The 20,006-nt window shown below is 35.3% G+C and overlaps 1 protein-coding gene and 1 pseudogene across 1 annotated transcript; both read right to left on the minus strand.

Annotated features, from left to right (window-relative positions):
- Window positions 1–808: 808 nt before the first annotated feature.
- Window positions 809–1,606, minus strand: LOC149202065 (GDSL esterase/lipase At3g48460 pseudogene; annotated as a pseudogene).
- Window positions 1,607–17,142: 15,536 nt separating this feature from the next.
- LOC149202066 (GDSL esterase/lipase At1g28600-like) lies at window positions 17,143–18,463 on the minus strand. Its single transcript, XM_089401473.1, has 4 exons — window positions 18,292–18,463; window positions 18,056–18,204; window positions 17,512–17,785; window positions 17,143–17,420 (listed from the first exon to the last, which is right to left on the minus strand). The coding sequence occupies exons 1-4, from the start codon at window positions 18,461–18,463 to the stop codon at window positions 17,143–17,145; spliced, it is 873 nt and encodes a 290-aa protein (XP_089257599.1).
- Between the last annotated feature and the right edge of the window lie 1,543 nt (window positions 18,464–20,006).

The following is a 20,006-nucleotide window of genomic DNA, read 5'->3' on the forward strand; positions in this document are numbered from 1 at the left end:
TTTCATAGATCTAATGAATAAAATGTTTCAAATATATTTGATGGCAATTTCAAATAATAATTTAAAATATAATTCTTAAAATGTGTTGGTGCATTAAAAAAAATGTTTTCCAACAAAAATGAAATATAATATTTGCTAATAATATGATAACTAAACCACATTTATTTTGATTCTATTTCATATAAGTTTTTATTTCTAAGATATAAACCACTGTATTCAAAATTTTATTGGTTTATACTTGATTAACTAGAACGAATAATTATTATAATTAGATCTACAGATATCCAAATCCAATAAATACTATATTCAATTCTTAATGTAATATAACATTGTAATGATTTGAAATAATTATTTTTTTATTCTCAAAATTAACAAAGAACGAACTTATTTTATCCCAAAAAATAACAAAATATAAATAAAAAAATGTAACTCAAATTAAAAAACATAAAACATAAATAATAATTTAAACAACAATATAATTTAAATAAAAAATATAACTCAAATTTAAAAGCGTTATAATAATTTTTTATTTCAGAATACCAATATACAATTAAAAATATTATTATTATAAAAAATCCGCCATTGAAATACAAATGAAAGAAATAGGGACTCAAATTAAATATTATTATTATAAAAAATCCCCCATTGAAATACAAATGAAAGAAATAGGGACTCAAATTCAAAAGTCCTATTGAGATTTGACATTCAATTCAGAATACATATTAATAGCGAATACAAAATATTAACTAGTGGCTGCATCACAAAGGCCATTACCAGAGATTTGACATATTTCACTCCAGAACCGCCATTACAAAACATTCTCATAAGGTGGTTCCCTGGTGGCATCACAAAGGCCATTCTCAGAGATTTTCATCATGTCACTGAAAGGTGGCTGAGTATATTGGGCTTTGTTGATGATGAATTGTGAAATAATTTTGTATGCGGCTTCAGTGAAATGTATTCCATCCCAACTGATGGCTCTTTCTGGATTTGAGCATGCTAACACTCCTGGTGTCCCACACGTATGCATGATATCAAAATTAAAAAGTTCTCCAGTTCCACAGCAAGACTGAAATGTATTAGCGGTAAAACCTGCATCATTTCAACATTGTCATTACACTACACTAATCCAATCCAAAATGTATATGAGTTTATTAACCGAATCCAAAATTTCCGTACGTACCGTATGCTGCATGGTTCTTGATTATTTCCATAAACATATTATAGTAGTCTGCATACACCAATATGGCGTGTGGATATTGAATCCTTAGCTGCTCTAGTGTCTCCTGCAACGCTGTGTTATGATCCTGGGAGAGTTGGTTATATGATGCTAGGCATCCATTTTCATCATAATCGGAGTTCCTCGGATAAGGGTCTAGAGTAAGTATGGCGGGCAAACATCCCAGAGGTGGCATTCCTTGGACAAATATGTACTGGGCTCCTTCTTCTATCAATGCCTGCACTCAATTCCAATTCCATTTTAATATAAAAAAATTTCCAAAAAAAGAAAAACTCATTCACCGCACCGCATGTCATCGTCTAAATAAAAGAAAACCGACAACGCATGTCATCATCTAAATAAAAGAAAACCGACAACGTATGTCATCGTCTAAATAAATGGAAGTGAGCAAGTTTGATCTGTGCGTTAAGTTTCACCTCCCGATCATAGATATTTAATTAGGATATCCTCTTAAACTATTTCGAAATCTTTTATTATGTAATTTATTATTTTAAATCTAAAGTTATCAACATAGTGCTCAAAACAATGTTGACAATGAAATCACCTATTTTAACAACTCTCTTTCTTAAATATTTTTATATGGTGCATTACATTTAATGATTTTACAATTTTATGTTGTATAAATGGAAGTGAGCAAGTTTGATCTGTGCGTTAAGTTTCACCTCCCAATCATAGATATTTAATTAGGATATCCTCCTAAACTATTTTGAAATCTTTTATTATGTAGTTTATTATTTTAAATCTAAAGTTATCAGCATAGTGCTCAAAACTTGTGGAAATAATTAATTAGACATAAAGTAAACATAATACCTCTTTCAACTCCCCTACCATCATCTTTGGCAATTTCTCCCAGTAATAAGCAGTTGATTCTAAAGCTCATTGATTCAAGTTATCCCTATAACGTGGGCAAGGATTTCCTCTATTACTCTAATTTTGAGTCCCCGCGCTATAGTTGTAAATAGGAAAAACTTATAGGTGAAACCCTATAGATTATCCACCCTCCATCTTGAAAAATTTGACACACTTCAGGGTTGCCCCAAAGTTGTTTGAAGGTGACAGGTTCATGTTGGATAGTTGAACTTCCCATTGCGCAAAAGATTGATGTATCATATTAAATAGTGGTAGCAATATGCTATGAACACCAATAGCAGTACCAAACAATAATAGTAATAATGGAAACATTGACAACATTCATGTAATGAGGAAGATGAGGGTTAGTAATTTCCAAATAAGGTATCAATGCCAAAAATAAAATTTAGTGACTTCTAGAGTGTTGTGTCATAATGGACCTTAGTGTGCTAGAGATTATGGAAGATATAGTTGATTATGAGGGTGAAGTGATTAGAAGATTAGCAATGTAATAGTCAGGAGAATTACCCCATGTTCCCCCTCCCCCTCCTCCCAACTAATGGAACATGTTGTCCTTGCAATGAAAAATAAATTAGGAAGGTACTAAAGTAATTTCAATCATGAAAAAGTACTAAAGTAATTGTGAAAAAGGTTTCTAGTCTTTTCCATTCCAAGGAGATCAACTTGACCGAGAAGTTAGGAAACTTATACAATAATTGAACCCTAGGGACCAACCAAATTTATCCTGTCTTCTGTGTGCGACCGAGCTTCTAGCCTCGAAAGACCAATTTTTGTCTTCAAAAGTTTTTCTTTCTATCCTCGATCTGTTTGAGCTATCTATTTAATAGCTAGAACTGGTACAAATTCATTTTATTTGGCTTGATTTCTTTAGATTTTTTGTCCTTCATTGGGAGAGGGTTTTTGACTTGTACTAGGCATTGATCTTCTTGTTTTTTCTGATCTATTGGATCTATTTATTTATTTTTCTGTTAGCTGCCGATCTTTGTTAGATCTTAGCCATTTCTTATGCATTGGTTGGGATCTTCCATTTCTTGTGTCCTCCCATAAGTTCAGTCTCTTCTGGGGGGTGCTAGCTGGGATGGATCGATCTCTACGGAAAAGGAGGTGGATTTACTTTAGGGGTACTCTCTTCCTTTTCCTCTTCAAGTTCTTAAGGTGGAGATGGAGGTTGGTTATCTTCAAGTTCCCTTTTGGACCTAAGGTTTATTTCTTAGATCTCCATAGCATAGGAACGGTAAGATGTCTCTCCAATGTAGACTTGTTGTGCTTGCTCATTATTCGGGTTCAGATTAGGTTGAGCATGCATCTGAGGTTGCTTGGTTGGAGCGGGATGAGTGATTTGTGGTTGAGGTGGAGGTGGAGCAGTAAAGTAGGAGGTTGGTTAAGTTGAGGCCTCCACCCATGTGATGGGTTATTCCATTTAGGAGGTTGGGAAACATATGGCTGAAATGGTTAATTGACATGTTGGGGAGGATATTGAGGGGCATCAAGCCAAGGAGGAGGTGTGGAACGTGATGGATGAGGGGAATAGTACTATGGTGGAAAGGGTGCATTCTGGTAGGGATGGTATTAAGAGTAAGATGCACCTTGCATGCCCTGCTGGTATGGACGAGGTCCTTGAGGCCTCCTTTGATTTATAAAGCAGAGGTGCTCAGCCCCACCTTCCGCCCCTTTGTATACAACTTTTAAACAAATAAAAGAAGGGTATTTATCTGTGGCATGGTTCTCCTCACAGATTGAGCAGACCTATACAACATGTAATGGGCATTCATTTTTGGGTTTTCTTTTAGTTCATTTAGGGCATAAAATAACTAGGGCTCTCTCTACTTCCTTTGGTTTCCTCTTCATTTGCATGGTATCCATTTGCAAAGAAAAGGCACATAAATTTCACTTTTAAAGTCTTCCAACATGTTCCTAATCTCATTCTTGATGGATGTTGTGGAAGGGGAGGAATTGATCAAGCCTTGACTAGCCCTACCCTTCTTTCTATTGGCCCTAGAGGGAATTTTGAACAATGCTTTGATGCCGTCATAGGATAAATGATAGATATCTGTCCGAGACAACATGTTGATGTTTTCCAGCATGTCCTCCCTAATCCCTCAAAGAAGAACTAGCTTGAGTGATTCAAGATCAAGGGTGCATCTGGCCCTCCTATAACTGAGTTGAAATCTCTCCTCATAGTCTTCCAAGGATTCATCATGTCTAAGAGTCATTCTAAATATTTATTCCTTGGTTTATTTGGACCTACAGTAGTCCCTGCACTTGTCATTAAAAGCTTGCTGAATTTGAGCCTAGGTAGTGGCGTTATCCCCAGGTAGACCCATAAACCAGCCCAAGGCTGCATCCTTAAGGGTAGATGGGAATAAATTCAACTTCTGGTCATTAGAGGCATAGTCATAGGTCCTATAGGTAACCAAAAATTTAAACATAAAGGTATCAAGATCCTTAGAGGCTAACCCATGAAAGTGTGGAATGGAATTAGGGCCGATATTCTCCATTCTAGCCTCTCCACTAGTCTCTATGATAGGGAAAAAAATCATTGTTCCTATTTCCAGCCATGGTTTGGGTAGGTGAAGTGGGTACTTCTCCTTCCCGAATAGGTTCTTCAAATATCTCAGGTTTCTCACCTAGAGGGTCTTCTAACACCCCTAGAGTCAGAGAGGGAAGCTCGCAGTCACCGGAGACGAGTGAAGGTTGACTACTTGAGGGGGTGGGGGTGTTCGGTAAGAATTTTCCTTGGGTATCTCTATTCCTACGAGGTATGAAAGGAATTTTTCTCTTTTGTTTTTATGTTTCTTTTTCAAAACTGTATGTAAAACATAAAACAATGTTGAAGCATATATAACATCTACCTAGACACCTCCCCGACAATGACGCAAGAAAGTGGTGAGACCTGGTATTGCACCAAGAGTTCTGCAACTCCGAAGGGCTCCTCAACTCTATTTATCAACCGAAGGTTCGTACACACTTCGAGGTGAGAATGCTATATACACAGTAGATGGGATTCTACTCATGCCACCCTCAACTAGGAAATTTGATCAATAGTTCTCCAAGACCATTCTTCCTACTGAATTAGAAGGAAAACTAACTAATGAAGGTGCAACTTAGAAGCTACCTTTAATGATCAAAAGGAAAATTATTTTTGAACTTCAACTTGTAAATGTTATTGAATCAATTCATGAAAATATAAGAGCTACACTACTTGTAGATAAGGAACTACATTATCTTGCAATCAACCATCTAGCTACCAAATATACTTGCAGACAAGAAGTTAACCCACCAAATTATAACTCAAGATTCCATTTATCATCTATATAGCTCACACTTGCATATATACCAATGTTTTATTTGTGCCAAATCTGTAATAAAGAAAGTCAAGCTATCTTATTTTGCAGGAAAGGAAAACGATGGTTGGAGTGGCTTAGGTGCTTCCCTTGATCATTGAGTCACAGTTGGGGGCCAACCTACTTCTAAACTAAGTCCAAATTGCATAAAAGGTCAAAATAAGTGGAGAAAGAGCACGCTACATGTATGTTATAGAAGGCTGCGACAGGTACCCTATATTGCTACTTGAAGGCCTGTAATTCTATAGGAAGGTTGCCGAGAAGATTTAGGAGGTAGGAATGATGGGTTCCAGGGATGGAAAGGTGGATGGAGGTTGAGGTAAATGGATTAAACTTGACCAACACCCCTATCCAATTTCAAATCCTTTCGAAGGCCTGTTTTGAACTAGGAGAGCTTCTCACGGTGATCTAAGAGGCTGATCTCAAGAACATAACTTTGAAGATAGAATTTGAGCTTCATAAAAGATGCCGAGGAAGTCCAATATGGATGTGGTGAAAGGCCCCTTTCTTGAAGATACAAATATCCCTGCAACATCACATGCATATACCCTTTCATCATTGAAAAATGAAACAACTAATAGTGGAAAGGGTGAGTTGAATTTAAATGTGACCTAATCTGTGTCAAAAACTCCGATCCAGTCAATGAATCAGCTCCTAAGCTATATTAAGCCCATGAAAAACAATATGAATAGCATAGACCTTCTTCCAAGAAATCATAAACATAGTATTTTTGGACTGTGATTGTAGATCCTTCCATTCGTGCTCCCATGGGAGAGATGAGATAGAGGTCACAATCACAAGATTTTTAAGGGTTATTTTCTAATGAAATGCAGAAAACTAATAAACACTCTGAACTAAAAAGAAATACCAATACACAAGAGGGGCCTAAGCCATTGGGTTTGGGCCCAAACCCAAGAGCCTCAACCCTCTAGAGATAACTTAGTGATTAACCAATAACAAGCTTATCATTATCATTGCATCAATGTCAAATGACCTCGAGATGATGAGAGAGTGTGTGGTGATCTTGGGATCATTGAAGGAGTTAAGGAGGTGGAAAACCTCCTAGAATCTCTCCCCGTTGTCTACTCCCAGCCCATACATGTAAATTATCCAAAAAAATCCTCTGTTTCCTCCAATTAAACCATATTAGGTTACATGACATAGAAAAACATCTTTTACCCTTCTCACTAGGCATAATATAACAAAAATTATAGATAAATGTGAGAAAGACATAGTTCCAAAGATGGAGGATGACATTATGACCCTTATGATGCACCTATTTTTGAGCCTCATCAATTTTCATGGTACAATTTATTATGGTTTGACATATGTCTCAAACGGTGATATACAATTGTAGGGATATACAGATGCAGATTGGGCAGGGAGCGTTGAAGACAAAAATAGTACTTCCGAAGGTTTCTTTAGCTCGGGATACTCTATGATTCGTGGATGAGTAGGAAGTAGAAATGTATTGCACTTAACACTGCTGAGGTAGATTATATTGCATCCATTCTAGCGAGTTGTGAAGTAGTGTGGCTTTGGGAGTTACTCACAAGACTATTTGATCAGGTGCTAGAACCGACTATGATATATTGTGACAATCAAAGCTGTGTTAATTTGATAGATAATCCAATTTTCCATGACAATTTGAAGTACATCGAGATCAAGTACCACTTAATTCATGACATAGTGCAGAAGGGAGAAGTGAATCTCTAATATGTCTCTACTAATGATCATATCACTGATATACTTAGAAAGCCTTTGTCCAGATAGTATTTTGTATACTTCAGGGACAATCATGGACTTATTGAGAATGTTTGTCTCAGTGAGAGGGAGTGCTCATGAGATAACATCATGGATCGACATTCTTCCTATGTCAAGTATATTGACCCTAATTGGCGAGAATGGTCCAATAGAGGATAATTGTTCTTCTTTTGTAATGTATGTTGACACAAATTAGGAAGAATATTCCTGGAGCATGAGGATCAGTTAAAATAAGTCCCTAAATTACTTAGATAAAATGTGGCCTTTGGAGATTTACCATGCATCGAAGACATTGAACCGAATAATGGTGAACCAAGATTAGTTTGTATACCATATGCGAAAAAGACTGGAATTATGGTTATTAGTTGATGCTAAATGATGTACCATGTGTTAAGAGTATCAACCAAGATTTTGGTGAGGATATACCATAGGTCAGAGGTATTGACTAGAATTATTAATTGGTTGAGGTTGTTGATTTACCACATGTCAAAGATGTTTGACCAGATTATGGTAATTAGTGGATGCTATTGGTTTACCATGTGCCAAAATTGCTCACCTATTCATGGTAATAGAATAATGATGATGATTTTCTATAGCCTTCTGTTAGAGAATTTTGTCAACAAAATAACATCTGCGTAGTTATTACGAATACCTCCCTAGTTAAGAGGGAGTGCTGAATCTTGTAGCCATGGTTGGCCTTTATAATTTATATTTTATCCCTTGAAGTATATAATGTAGTTCTATGATATGTTCTTCATGTCATTTTTTCCCTTGAAAGAATTAATATAAGACACATTGTTCATGTCGATATCAAGAAAGAAATTTTGAAAATTTGAATTCTGATTTTTTGGCTCCAAATTTTTCAATTCGGTCCTCCTTAATGTCAAGTCTGCTCTAGTGAAGAGACACCCATTCATAGAGACACAACATTATATATAGAGAACTTAACCTCCTCCACAAGTCACGATTCGATTTCTCACACAGGTAGAAATATTTTGGGCATCCAAGCGAAGAAGAACAACAATGAAGAAGGAAAATAAGGACAAATTCACATCAAGAACATTTATCGATTTATATACGTTGAACATGTGACTTTCTAGGAAGTTTTTGGGTAACAGGCCGGACTTCTAGGATGTAGGTCCAAAATTCTGGGCATAACATTTTGGGTAGCAGGGTCGAGTTTCTGGGCATATTCTAGGAGGATGAAATTCAGCCTAGGAAGATCCGAGAGGGCTGAAGTTGAAGGGAAATATTTTGACTTGATAAAAGGGTTGTTTGACTAGCTTTGACCATAACATTGTTGGTCAGTTTGACCTCATAGTTGACTAGCAATATTAGGAATATCTCTTGTTGAATTGAATAATTTATCTAAGTAAATTTTGCTCGGTTTTCCCAGGGTAAATATGTTCTCTTTGTGCATTCTGATATCTATTGTCCTTGTGAGTTGATGGTTGAATTTCCGAAGTATAACTTCTTAATGATAAAATTCAATTGTTAAAAGGAGATCTACATTATTAGAAGTAATTATCCGTATTTAATAAATTAGTGATTGTATCTATTGCACTTGAAAAATAGACATGATCATGTCTCTATGGTCTTGGAAAAGTACTTCCAAAATTCCTTATGAGCAACACATATTGCTGCTTGTAATAGTTTCCAAGACCATGTTTTGCAAACAATTTATTCATTTATATCCTAGCATGTTTTTCATGTCATGATATATGGGAAATGGTAAACTTAAATATCATACTCAACATAAACTCAATGAAATTTTACTTGGCATCTAATGGTCTTGGTAAACATGTTACTTGGTAAATTTTCCATTTATTATTAAGGATCTGCATAAGGATATACACATGCATGATTTGTATTCTAGCTTTGGTGCAAGAATGCAAATTTAGTCATATCCTTCTATATATGTTTGAATACAAATATACTGTGAATGAAGATTTTTTATTATTATAAACAATGGACAAGATTAAGGGCTAAAGACCAAATTTGAAAAGGGGTTTAACAGGTTTATAAAATCCATGGCTAAAGAGATGGAAATGACCAAGGATCAAATTTAAGGAGCTTAATTTATTTCGAGTTTGTGCCTATTTTTCATAGATATAAGGTTCTCACAATTAGGTTGTTATTCAAATTACATGCTTAATAAAAGGTGTTAGTTAGTTAGGGGGCGATTCTATGCAATGGTCTTGCTAAACAAGTTATATGATATCATTTCCACTTAATAACATGTAAATGGATGATTCACATTATAGCTTTAATTCATGAGTGCAAACTTCATAACTTTTGTTATGTGTTTGCAATCATGATTAGATAACTGCGACAATGACATGATAAATTGTTGTGATTTTCTTGAAGGATATACTTTGTTGAAACTGTGCATATAGTTAATGCAAGACTCTATTCTATATCCTCAAATCAAAATTATGCTAATAAACCAAAAAGAAATAGCAAGTAGAAAATGTTTGTGCCAGTCAACATCATGGTAATGAGTCTAATGAAGTGGTAAAACATGACATGTGGCATCTCATCCACTGATTTGGATTTAAACAGGAACACCACAAATTACAGATATAACCATAAATACAAAGATGCAAAATCACCCTCAAAATTGGGGATATTTTAGAGAAGTTTGGTTGGCATGTATGCCATGCAAAATCATGCAAGAGAGGATCAATTATTGGTTGGCTCAAATCAAGGAGGTTCAAACTAGCCATAAACAAAAGAAAAGTCCGAGTTGCGTACATTGTGGTGGTCATTACTATATTGTTTCCATTGGTGGGACCCATGTTATTTATGCCATTAACACCAAAATTACTTCCATTGTTAGCACCCACAATAGGGTTGATACCTTCCATACTGGAAATAGGTTGGGGTTTTTTGGATGCCTAATCTGATAGGATTGGTGTGCATGAATTCAGACATTCATAGAAGTCTAAGCGACCTCTTGGAAGATGAAAACTAAGGGTTAAAAAACCATGTATTAATATGTAAACCTTGGGAATAGAATGCAATCAGATGAGTTATCTAAATTATTCATATATACTTTGTGTGTGTTTAACATGGTATTAGAGCAAGTTCCTTCCTAACCTGCTGAATTATGTGAAAGCCACAAATTTTTTTTTCCTCAATATTGGCACCGTCACCGATATTTCACCTTTTATCTCGATGTCATTTCTTCCCGTTTGAACTAAACTTGAGCATTCTACCTATTATGTTTTCCTTATTGTAGACCTAATGCACCTGATTACTGCTCTGCCTAGTTTCGTCACAGATCTGACAAAATATTCACTTGCATGCTTGTAAGTTATCTTTTTTGCATGATTAGGACGCACTGGCATTGGATGCCTCCTTGAAATACGTGCGCATTTCTCTCCCATGTCATTTTAAACAAAAGCAATGCAAACGACTCTTCTCACACATTGAGCTTATTCCTCAACTTGGTTCCCTTTCCTCTACCTGTTGTGTTACCTCTCAATATTTATAAATCTAAATGTAGTTTAAAAAGATAATGGTTTCACCTAGTGTGGAAAAGTATGCAAAGGTGAAGAATGTCAATATTTTATTTTCATTTTTTTTCTTCAGGAAATCCTTTGCATTGAAAACTTCTAGGACTTTATGATTCGAATTTTGGTGTTATTTTACACAACATATTATATGTTTGGATGTGTAAAAAATGTCTAAGTGATTGATTATTTTTGTAACTATGCTTGCATTGCAAGCTGATAGAAAAATCCAATGGTAATATTATGTAAGCTATTGTAGAATGGACATGGGAAGGTCCGCAAAAACAATGAATATGAGGTGTTTGTGATTATACCAAATTGAGTGAAAAGAAAGGAGCTATACTACTTCCTATTTATTTCTTGTTTCGAATAATTAGAGGAGTTAGTTAGAGTGCGAAGGAATCTTGTAGCTAATGTGGAGGATATTTAAAATGAACTATAGTGATAATGTTGGGCGACCTCAGGTGCAAGATGAAAGGGATTTCCAAGAATCTTCAATGTTGTTATGATTATAAGTATTGGCAATAGCAACGTTGGACGAGTTAAGGAAGTAGGGTTTTGCGTGTTCTTTCCCTCAATTTCATATAATTTGTCAGTCTACACTACATCATTTTATTGGTTATATAAATCATACTTGTATTCAAAAGGGGAGAGATATAGTTCCCTCTTCACATTTTACTTTCCCTTTTCATAGTTATCTCAAGATTTTTGGAAGGAGATTTCCTATGCTTTATGGTCAATTCCTAAAATAACCTCTTGATTGCCTCAAAAGAGAACTTAACAATGACATCAGAAAAATAAAGCATACGACTAATGTTTTCCATCTTTATTTTGATTGACTATAAGGCTATAACTAGATTCATTTTCCCTTTGGTTTTACTCATGTGGTATAGTATCCCATGAGCATGATGCTTTTAATCTATTTGAAATGAAATATGCAATAAAGAAGTTAGTAGGTCCTCTTGTCGAGAATTTTCTAGTAGACATTAGGGGTCCAACTGATATGAGTTTATATAGAAAAGTGGTTAAAACTTATGACTTGATAATGGGCATGGATTGGTTGGAAACCCATAGGCTTCTTTTGAGTGTCACATAGTGAAGGATGGTAACGTTAATGGTTTAGAATATATGAAGAAATAAATGAAAGGTTTTCGTGTGTTTATCCTATAAATGAAAGTGAACAAGTGTTTGCAGAAACGTTGTAGGATTTATTTGATTGAACTAAACAATAACCCTTCCTTGGAACATCATAGTGTGTTGTGTGGTTTGAAATATTGATTTTACCTTTTGTTACTTGAATTCCATTTGATGAAAAACGTTGACTTAATGAATGAATGAACACTCCTAAGCATAATGAATTAAGCATACAATTAAAGGATATGCTTTACCTGAGGATGGTCATGCATGGTGTGTCTCCATAGAGAAAACTAGTGATCTTTGACAAAATGAAAGCTGATATCTTTTGATTTTGCAATGATTATTAATATATGAACAAGGAGATTATACTCTCAAGGATATGCATACATGCTTGATTCCTTGAGTGATGACCTTTTCAATAAAATAAAAAGAAGGATATAGAAGTTTCTAAGATTGCTTGTGGTATTCATATCAACAACACAGGTTTAAATTGGAAAACCACCCCAAAACTCTCTTCAAAACATGATATTAACACTATGAATTTTTGGGGGGCACCATGTACGTGGACTAACGCTCCCACAACTTTAAAAAATATAATGAATTATATGTTTCAAAAATGATTGATGGCAGTTTAAATTAATAATCTAAAATGTAGTTTTGTAAAATGTGGTGGTGCCGATAATAATAATTGTAGACTGAATTGAGTTATGTTTGATAAAATCTCTAACATCAGAATATCACTCCACTGCTGCTCCTTAAGGTTCACAAGGCTTGAGGAGAACATCAACATGCATATCTATGATGTGAAATGATCATAGTACTCTCAGAGCCATTCTCTCATTTTTCTTTTCATGGAGTGAGAAGCACTTAGGTTTGAATTGCTCAGATTGATGCTAACATTCCACTAATTTTATCTGCAGATCATCATCCTTGCAGTTTTAATCTCCTGGCCTGGGCACTATTCCTTAGTGCTAATTTTTCCATTGGCACCAATTGTGAAATTTGGTTGCCAACCCATTCATTTACTGCATAATCCAATTGCGGAGTATAAAAAATTTTGGTTTAGCTTCCAAATATGGAGAGACCCTACTGCTAACCTGTTCGTGTCGTTTAAACATATGCTTGTGGTGCTTTCTATATAGCCCAAAGGACCTTTTAAAACATATGTTCGTAGCAATTTTCTGCATTGAACTCAACCTGAAATCCCTTGGTTGGTTAACACTCAAGACCATCGCAAAATTGGTCCTAGGTGCCCATTTATACAATAACCCCTAGGGATAAATCACCATGCATTATTCTTCTGTGCTTGTGGTCATATAATGCACAAAAAATGAAGTCTAGGTGATTTACCTTAGCCCTAGAACTTCCTTTTGGGATTATGTGTCCATTGGGGGTACCTCTTTTAATAATGTGCCAATCCGAAGCCTTCCAGGAATACGTGTCATGGTGGGTCTTTCATTGTGAATAAAGGCCTCTCAAATAGAAACTATGATTACCTGTCAGTGCCAATTGACATTCCTCTATGTCCCACTGCTCTGTAATCCTATCCGTTTACTTGTGTCCCACTAGGCCACTTGTAAGTGCCGAAAACACATGCCATGTGTCCCCTGTGCTGACATCATGATGATGTCATCAAAATCAAATTAAAAATTTGACAGTATGGAGAGAGAAAGGGGTCTCGGGCCATGTCCCTTTGCTGCTCATTATGCAACATTTCCTGAACCTACATCATTTTGGGCTCTTCCAAGTTTTAATGCACTTGGCTCTTCTAGAGAAGGACCTTTGATATTTGTTGTTCCATGGGGTCTCCCATTGTAGTGCTTTCGCCAATCATTGCCTCCGTTCGCAATGCTTCCTTTGGGGATTACGTCATCCCGAAGGTTCACATTTGTGCACATATTGGGTGCTTTCGGGAAATTCTTCTGAGGTTGATGTGGATGTGGGCATCCCCTTGCACATCTCTCCTGAGCTTATGATTCATCCTCTGCCACTTGTGTTCCAGCTCCACAATTTTCTCCTAGAGCCTAATCATCCCAAGACTTTATATTGCACTCTCCTTTGTCACATATGGGTCGATCTCTTGAGGTGATGTGTCTGCCACTTCTACCGAACCACCAAACATGATACCAATTGTAGAGACTGCCAACGCTGATCCTAGATTTGGCCTAAATGTTTGACCCTTGGGTCTGCAACCTTTGACTGGTGATAAATTTTGATCTAGATGGCCTTTCTCGGACTTCAACGCACCGTTGGAAAGCTCTTTCTAAGAACTTTCCAACTACGCTATTTTTAAATTCATATGATCTTGTCTTTTGAGGTATAAATTCCTTCATATCCCAGAACTGTAAAACCATCATAGCTATAGGATTAATAACTCCTATGATAGACCTTCTATTATGATGGTCCTCTAATAAAGGCTGCAAAGACCATGGGTCTCCCACAGAGCTTGGTACACCATGCACATGAATGCTAGCCTAGTTGACAACAATGTTAGCCTATTTCCATTAATGTCAACACACTTGATGCTACTGATCAAACTAGCAATAATAAGTGTCCAGCAAAGAGCACATCTAACCATTGATTTGTCCACAATTTTGTATTTCATCTCTCTTTTTGGACCCATATACAACCCTTCAGAATAAAGGGGGGAATTTTGGACACCTAATCCATCAAGAATGGTTTGGAGGAATTCGAACAATAATTGAAGTCCAAGCGACCTCTTGGAAGATGAAAACCAAGGTTAAGAACAATATGTGTTAATATGTAAATCTTGTGAATATAATTCAATCACATGAGTTATCTAAATTCTAACCATCTAATTTGGTGTGTGTTTAATAAGGTTGAGTGGAAGTAGAATAAGACAAACTACTAAATGAATAAGAAGAGTTATAACCTAAAGGTAGTATAGGGGGAGGAGGGAACTTGACTCATCGAGCAGGTGCAAATAATCATTTGATAGGAATATTAAGGGTGAGGGCCTGTGATTCTAGGAGGCTAAAGGGATAAGGAAGTGAATCAAATTAACAAACAAAAAGAAGAAACTATGTGCATAGTTGGTGCAAAGTGGTTTTCATGTGATGAAGTGCTAATTCAATTCAAGCAAGCTTGCCTTATAAAAGAAAAATACTCTAGCCTAGTAGATCCACTACTCCTTAAATAAGCCATAGACTATGTTTTAAAGTGGCATTTAAAAAATCCTAGGTGTTGGTAATCATATTTGGTAAGACTGAGTGAAGGTATTAGAGAAAGTTACCCTTATGGTTGTCAGGTGGTGAAATCTCATAGTACCACAAACTTATGTTCTAGGTGCAATTGCTTCCCGCAATGACTACCTATCAGGTACCGTGTAAGTCGAGTAATAATCAAAAGTATTTATACATCTAATGAATAAGCATAATGAATAATGTGTTTCAAATATAGTTGATGACAATTTCAAATAATAATTTAAGATTAGTTTCGATTTAAGTTTTTATTTCCAAGGAATAAATTACTATATTAATCTTTTTATTGATTTATGTTAATTAACTTATTTAGGTGGAATGGTTGTTATTCTTCTCACTCAAATTTAATTTCAATAAGCTACGTATTCGATTTTTAATTAATGGTAGCTTGAAACTCTATTATTAATTCTTCAATCTAAAAAAAAGTATTAAGAAATTTTCTCAAAACAATATAACTTAGATTAAAAATATAAAAAATAATGTGAAATCTATGAAAACTGAGAGTTCCAAAGTTCAAATCCCCTCGATTGTGACCATGTTTATGGAGAGGAGGATAGGCTACAAACCCCTAGAGGTTTACTAGTAGCTACTTGTAAAATGATCCTTGTAAGCCAATTCCTCTAGTTTTCCCATCTAGAAAGCACGATCCTTGTAAGCCAATTGTATTAGGGATTTCCCTAAGTTAAATTCAAGTGGAACAAAGAGAGGGAAAGGCCATTGATGACCACTATGATATCAATAATTGAATTTACAATCATGAGGTATACTATACCCAATCTCTAGCATACCAATATTATCCAAATCATTTTGATAACATATTGTAACATATCCAGCTGTCTAATTAAGCTACAATATAGATCATCGCATTATATTTATAGGTAAATATATTTTTTCATTTGGAAATACTATTTTTCATTACAAAATAGTTAGAGTACCCATATACACTTTAATACATTTAACTAAATAAATATCCCTTATAATACCGGGTATAATAATAGTTACTACATGGGAAATTAAAATGAAATATATAGCTGGCCTTTTACCATACGAATCAATTATAATGAATATATTGAATTAATAATCCAATTAAAGGATATGCTTTATTTGAGAATGACCATGCTTGGTGTATCTCCATAGAGAAAACTAGTAATTGTTGACAAAATGAAAGATGATGTCATTTGACTTTGCAATGATGATTAATATATGAACAAGGATAGCATACTCTTGAGGATATGTCTACATGTTCGATTCCTTGGATTGATGACTTTCTTTTGGATTAATTTAAAAGAGTATTTAGCAGCTTTTAAGGTTGATTGTGGTTAAAGTATCAATGGAAAAATGAAATATAATATTTGCTAATAATATGATAACTAAACCACATTTATTTTGATTCTATTTCATATAAGTTTTTATTTCTAAGATATAAACCACTGTATTCAAAATTTTATTGATTTATACTTGATTAACTAGAAGGAATAATTATTATAATTAGATCTATGGATATCCAAATCCAATAAATACTATATTCAATTCTTAATGTAATATAACATTGTAATGATTTGAAATAATTATTTTTTTATTCTCAAAATTAACAAAGAACGAACTTATTTTATCCCAAAAAATAACAAAATGTAAATAAAAAAATGTAACTCAAATTAAAAAACATAAAAAATAAATAATAATTTAAACAACAATATAATTTAAATAAAAAATATAACTCAAATTTAAAAGCGTTATAATAATTTTTTATTTCAGAATACCAATATACAATTAAAAATATTATTATTATAAAAAATCCGCCATTGAAATACAAATGAAAGAAATAGGGACTCAAATTAAATATTATTATTATAAAAAATCCCCCATTGAAATACAAATGAAAGAAATAGGGACTCAAATTCAAAAGTCCTATTGAGATTTGACATTCAATTCAGAATACATATTAATAGCGAATACAAAATATTAACTGGTGGCTGCATCACAAAGGCCATTACCAGAGATTTGACATATTTCACTCCAGAATACATATAAACCGCCATTACAAAACATTCTCATAAGGTGGTTCCCTGGTGGCTGGCTGCATCACAAAGGCCATTATCAGAAATTTTCATCATGTCACTGAAAGGTGGCTGAGTATATTGGGCTTTGTTGATGATGAATTGTGAAATAATTTTGTATGCGGCTTCAGTGAAATGTATTCCATCCCAACTGATGGCTCTTTCTGGATTTGAGCATGCTAACACTCCTGGTGTCCCACACGTATGCATGATATCAAAATTAAAAAGTTCTCCAGTTCCACAGCAAGACTGAAATGTATTAGCGGTAAAACCTGCATCATTTCAACATTGTCATTACACTACACTAATTCAATCCAAAATGTATATGAGTTTATTAACCGAATCCAAAATTTCCGTACGTACCGTATGCTGCATGGTTCTTGATTATTTCCATAAACATGTTATAGTAGTCCGCATACACCAATATGGCGTGTGGATATTGAATCCTTAGCTGCTCTAGTGTCTCCTGCAACGCTGTGTTATGATCCTGGGAGAGTTGGTTATATGATGCTAGGCATCCATTTTCATCATAATCGGAGTTCCTCGGATAAGGGTCTAGAGTAAGTATGGCAGGAAAACATCCCAGAGGTGGCATTCCTTGGACAAATATGTATTGGGCTCCTTCTTCTATCAATGCCTGCACTCAATTCCAATTCCATTTTAATATAAAAAAATTTCCAAAAAAAGAAAAACTCATTCACCGCAACGCATGTCATCGTCTAAATAAAAGAAAACCGACTCATTCACCGCAACGCATGTCATCGTCTAAATAAAAGAAAACTGACTCATTCACCGCAACGCATGTCATCGTCTAAATAAAAGAAAACCGTAATTATGTTATGAGAGGGTTATTGATATGGAGAAAGAAATAAGACATATCAAGTGGGGTTTAATTAAAATCAATTACCTGTATAGCTTTCTGAATCTTGGCTATGATAAGAGGAGTAAAGCCGCTTATCTCATCCGATGGCGACGACGTAAAGGTGGAGTCTAGATAGTCGTTGAGACCGAATCCACCCATCACATATAACGCTCTTGAGAAATGAACTTGGCAATCTGTTGACCAAATATATATTTTAGAACCGTCTGGAAGCATAACCCTAAGTAAAATTTTACATAATTGAAATGATACTATGATTATACCCAAATTAGCTCTGCAGGTGAAATTTTTCAACTGGTGGAACCATCTGATTTGCGTATCTAGAGATAATGGTGTCTGCGGGAAGATGAGTCTGTCATTTAAGAAGGAATTGTCCAATGCAGTGGCACCCGCAACGGAAAAGTTAACTCCGTTTTTTCTCTCCGCCAGCTCCATGTCGATCAGTCCAATAGAAGGCCTGAGGAAATTAAATCCTAGCGAACTGGCTGAAAAATACACAACAAGAGGACAGGAAATTAAATCCTAGTGCACTGGCTGAAAAATACACAACAAGAGGAGAGGAAATTAAATCCTAGTGCGGCTGGAAAATACACAACAAGAGGAGAGGAAATTAAATCCTAGTGCACTGGCTGAAAAATACACAACAAGAGGAGAGGAAATTAAATCCTAGTGCACTGGCTGAAAAATACACTACAACAAGAGGAGAGGAAATTAAATCTAAAAAATACACAACAACAAGAGGAGAGGAAATTAAATCCTAGTGCACTGGCTGAAAAATACACAATATACAAGTGATCATGAGTACTATGCAATATTTTACACCCAAGAGGCGTGTATGTTGGAATATTAATTCCAACTGCCGTGGAGGGACAGCCACAGCAGCATAGTCAATTGCCGAATCTGCCATCGTGCAGCAGCAAACCATTCTCGAAAACCAGCTACCTTATCGGACCGATTTTTGCTCACCAAGTGGTTTTCATACAAACGCGTCCGATGCAATAAAACTCTTCCACACGTCCTCTGGACATTTTACAAAACAGCCTTTCTATCGGGACGTAAAGGTTAGTCAGGTAAGACATCCCGATATTCACCACAACCGTTCGATTTCTTGAAGGCAGATTAACGGTTGACGGCCAATAACCGACCTGCAGCAAATAAATGTTACGTGGAGTAAAAGTTTGGTTGACTAGCGTTTCAGAAACACATTAAATGAAGTTCAATGGCATTCCTAAATGGTTGGTGAAGATTTAATTTTAATGTTTTGTATTTGGCCACGGGAGTATGGCAAGTAAGATTGCATTGTCCTGTTATATTTTTGTTGGTTGACCATGTATTTGTAACAGCAGTAGACTGTGAATGTTTGAGTGGTTGAATGAAAAAGGGGACAACACGCGACAACGTATGTAATGTCCAGTTTTTGGTATTGTAATGAAAAACACACAGCAGTGCGAAAAATAGAGAAGGAGAAGCGTTGAAAAAAAAAATGTGAAGTGTACAACAGTGTGTGAGGGTAAGGGCACAGCAGTGCGAAATGAAAAACCAGAACAGAGTAATGTGAGATGGCATGAGACGCAGCAGCGTGAAGAAAATTTATCCAAAGCATTGCGAATGTGTAATGTGTGAAGCAACGTGAAATTTTGTTTTTGAAAGCAAATGGAGAATGCACAGTAGTGCCAAGAAAATGTGCGAAATGAAACAAGAACAGTGTATGTAAATTTTTTTTATGCTGGAGGTTTTACAGAGCATGTAATCCTTTGTTTTTGTGTTGGAGGTTTTTTGTAATACGCATGAGCGTATGATGAAATTATTTGTCTTTACAGCAGTAAATGTAAATGAGGTTTTTACACACAGTAGTGTAAAATCTCAGGAAGAGACAGAGTAATATTTTGTTGTTGAAATGTTTTCTTGGTGAATCCCTCTGTTAAAGAGGAAGGTGCTTTTCAGCACAGTCTCTTGGTGAATCCCTCTATTAAGAGGA

This window comes from Pinus tabuliformis, chromosome 2_1, assembly GCF_031772625.1.
Source record: "Pinus tabuliformis cultivar Carrire ecotype Pingquan chromosome 2_1, CPIR1, whole genome shotgun sequence".
In the NCBI taxonomy this organism is placed as follows: Eukaryota; Viridiplantae; Streptophyta; class Pinopsida; order Pinales; family Pinaceae; genus Pinus; species Pinus tabuliformis.

What these genes read in the sequence shown, in the direction of transcription:
- LOC149202066 (XM_089401473.1), bottom strand. Translation starts at nt 18,463, where the DNA reads ATGGAGCTGGCGGAGAGAAAAAACGGAGTTAACTTTTCCGTTGCGGGT. An exon ending in CACCTGCAGAGCTAATTTGG is followed by an intron (nt 18,205 to 18,291) that starts GTATAATCATAG and finishes TTTGGTCAACAG; the next exon opens with ATTGCCAAGTTCATTTCTCA. An exon ending in AGATTCAGAAAGCTATACAG is followed by an intron (nt 17,786 to 18,055) that starts GTAATTGATTTT and finishes AATTGAGTGCAG; the next exon opens with GCATTGATAGAAGAAGGAGC.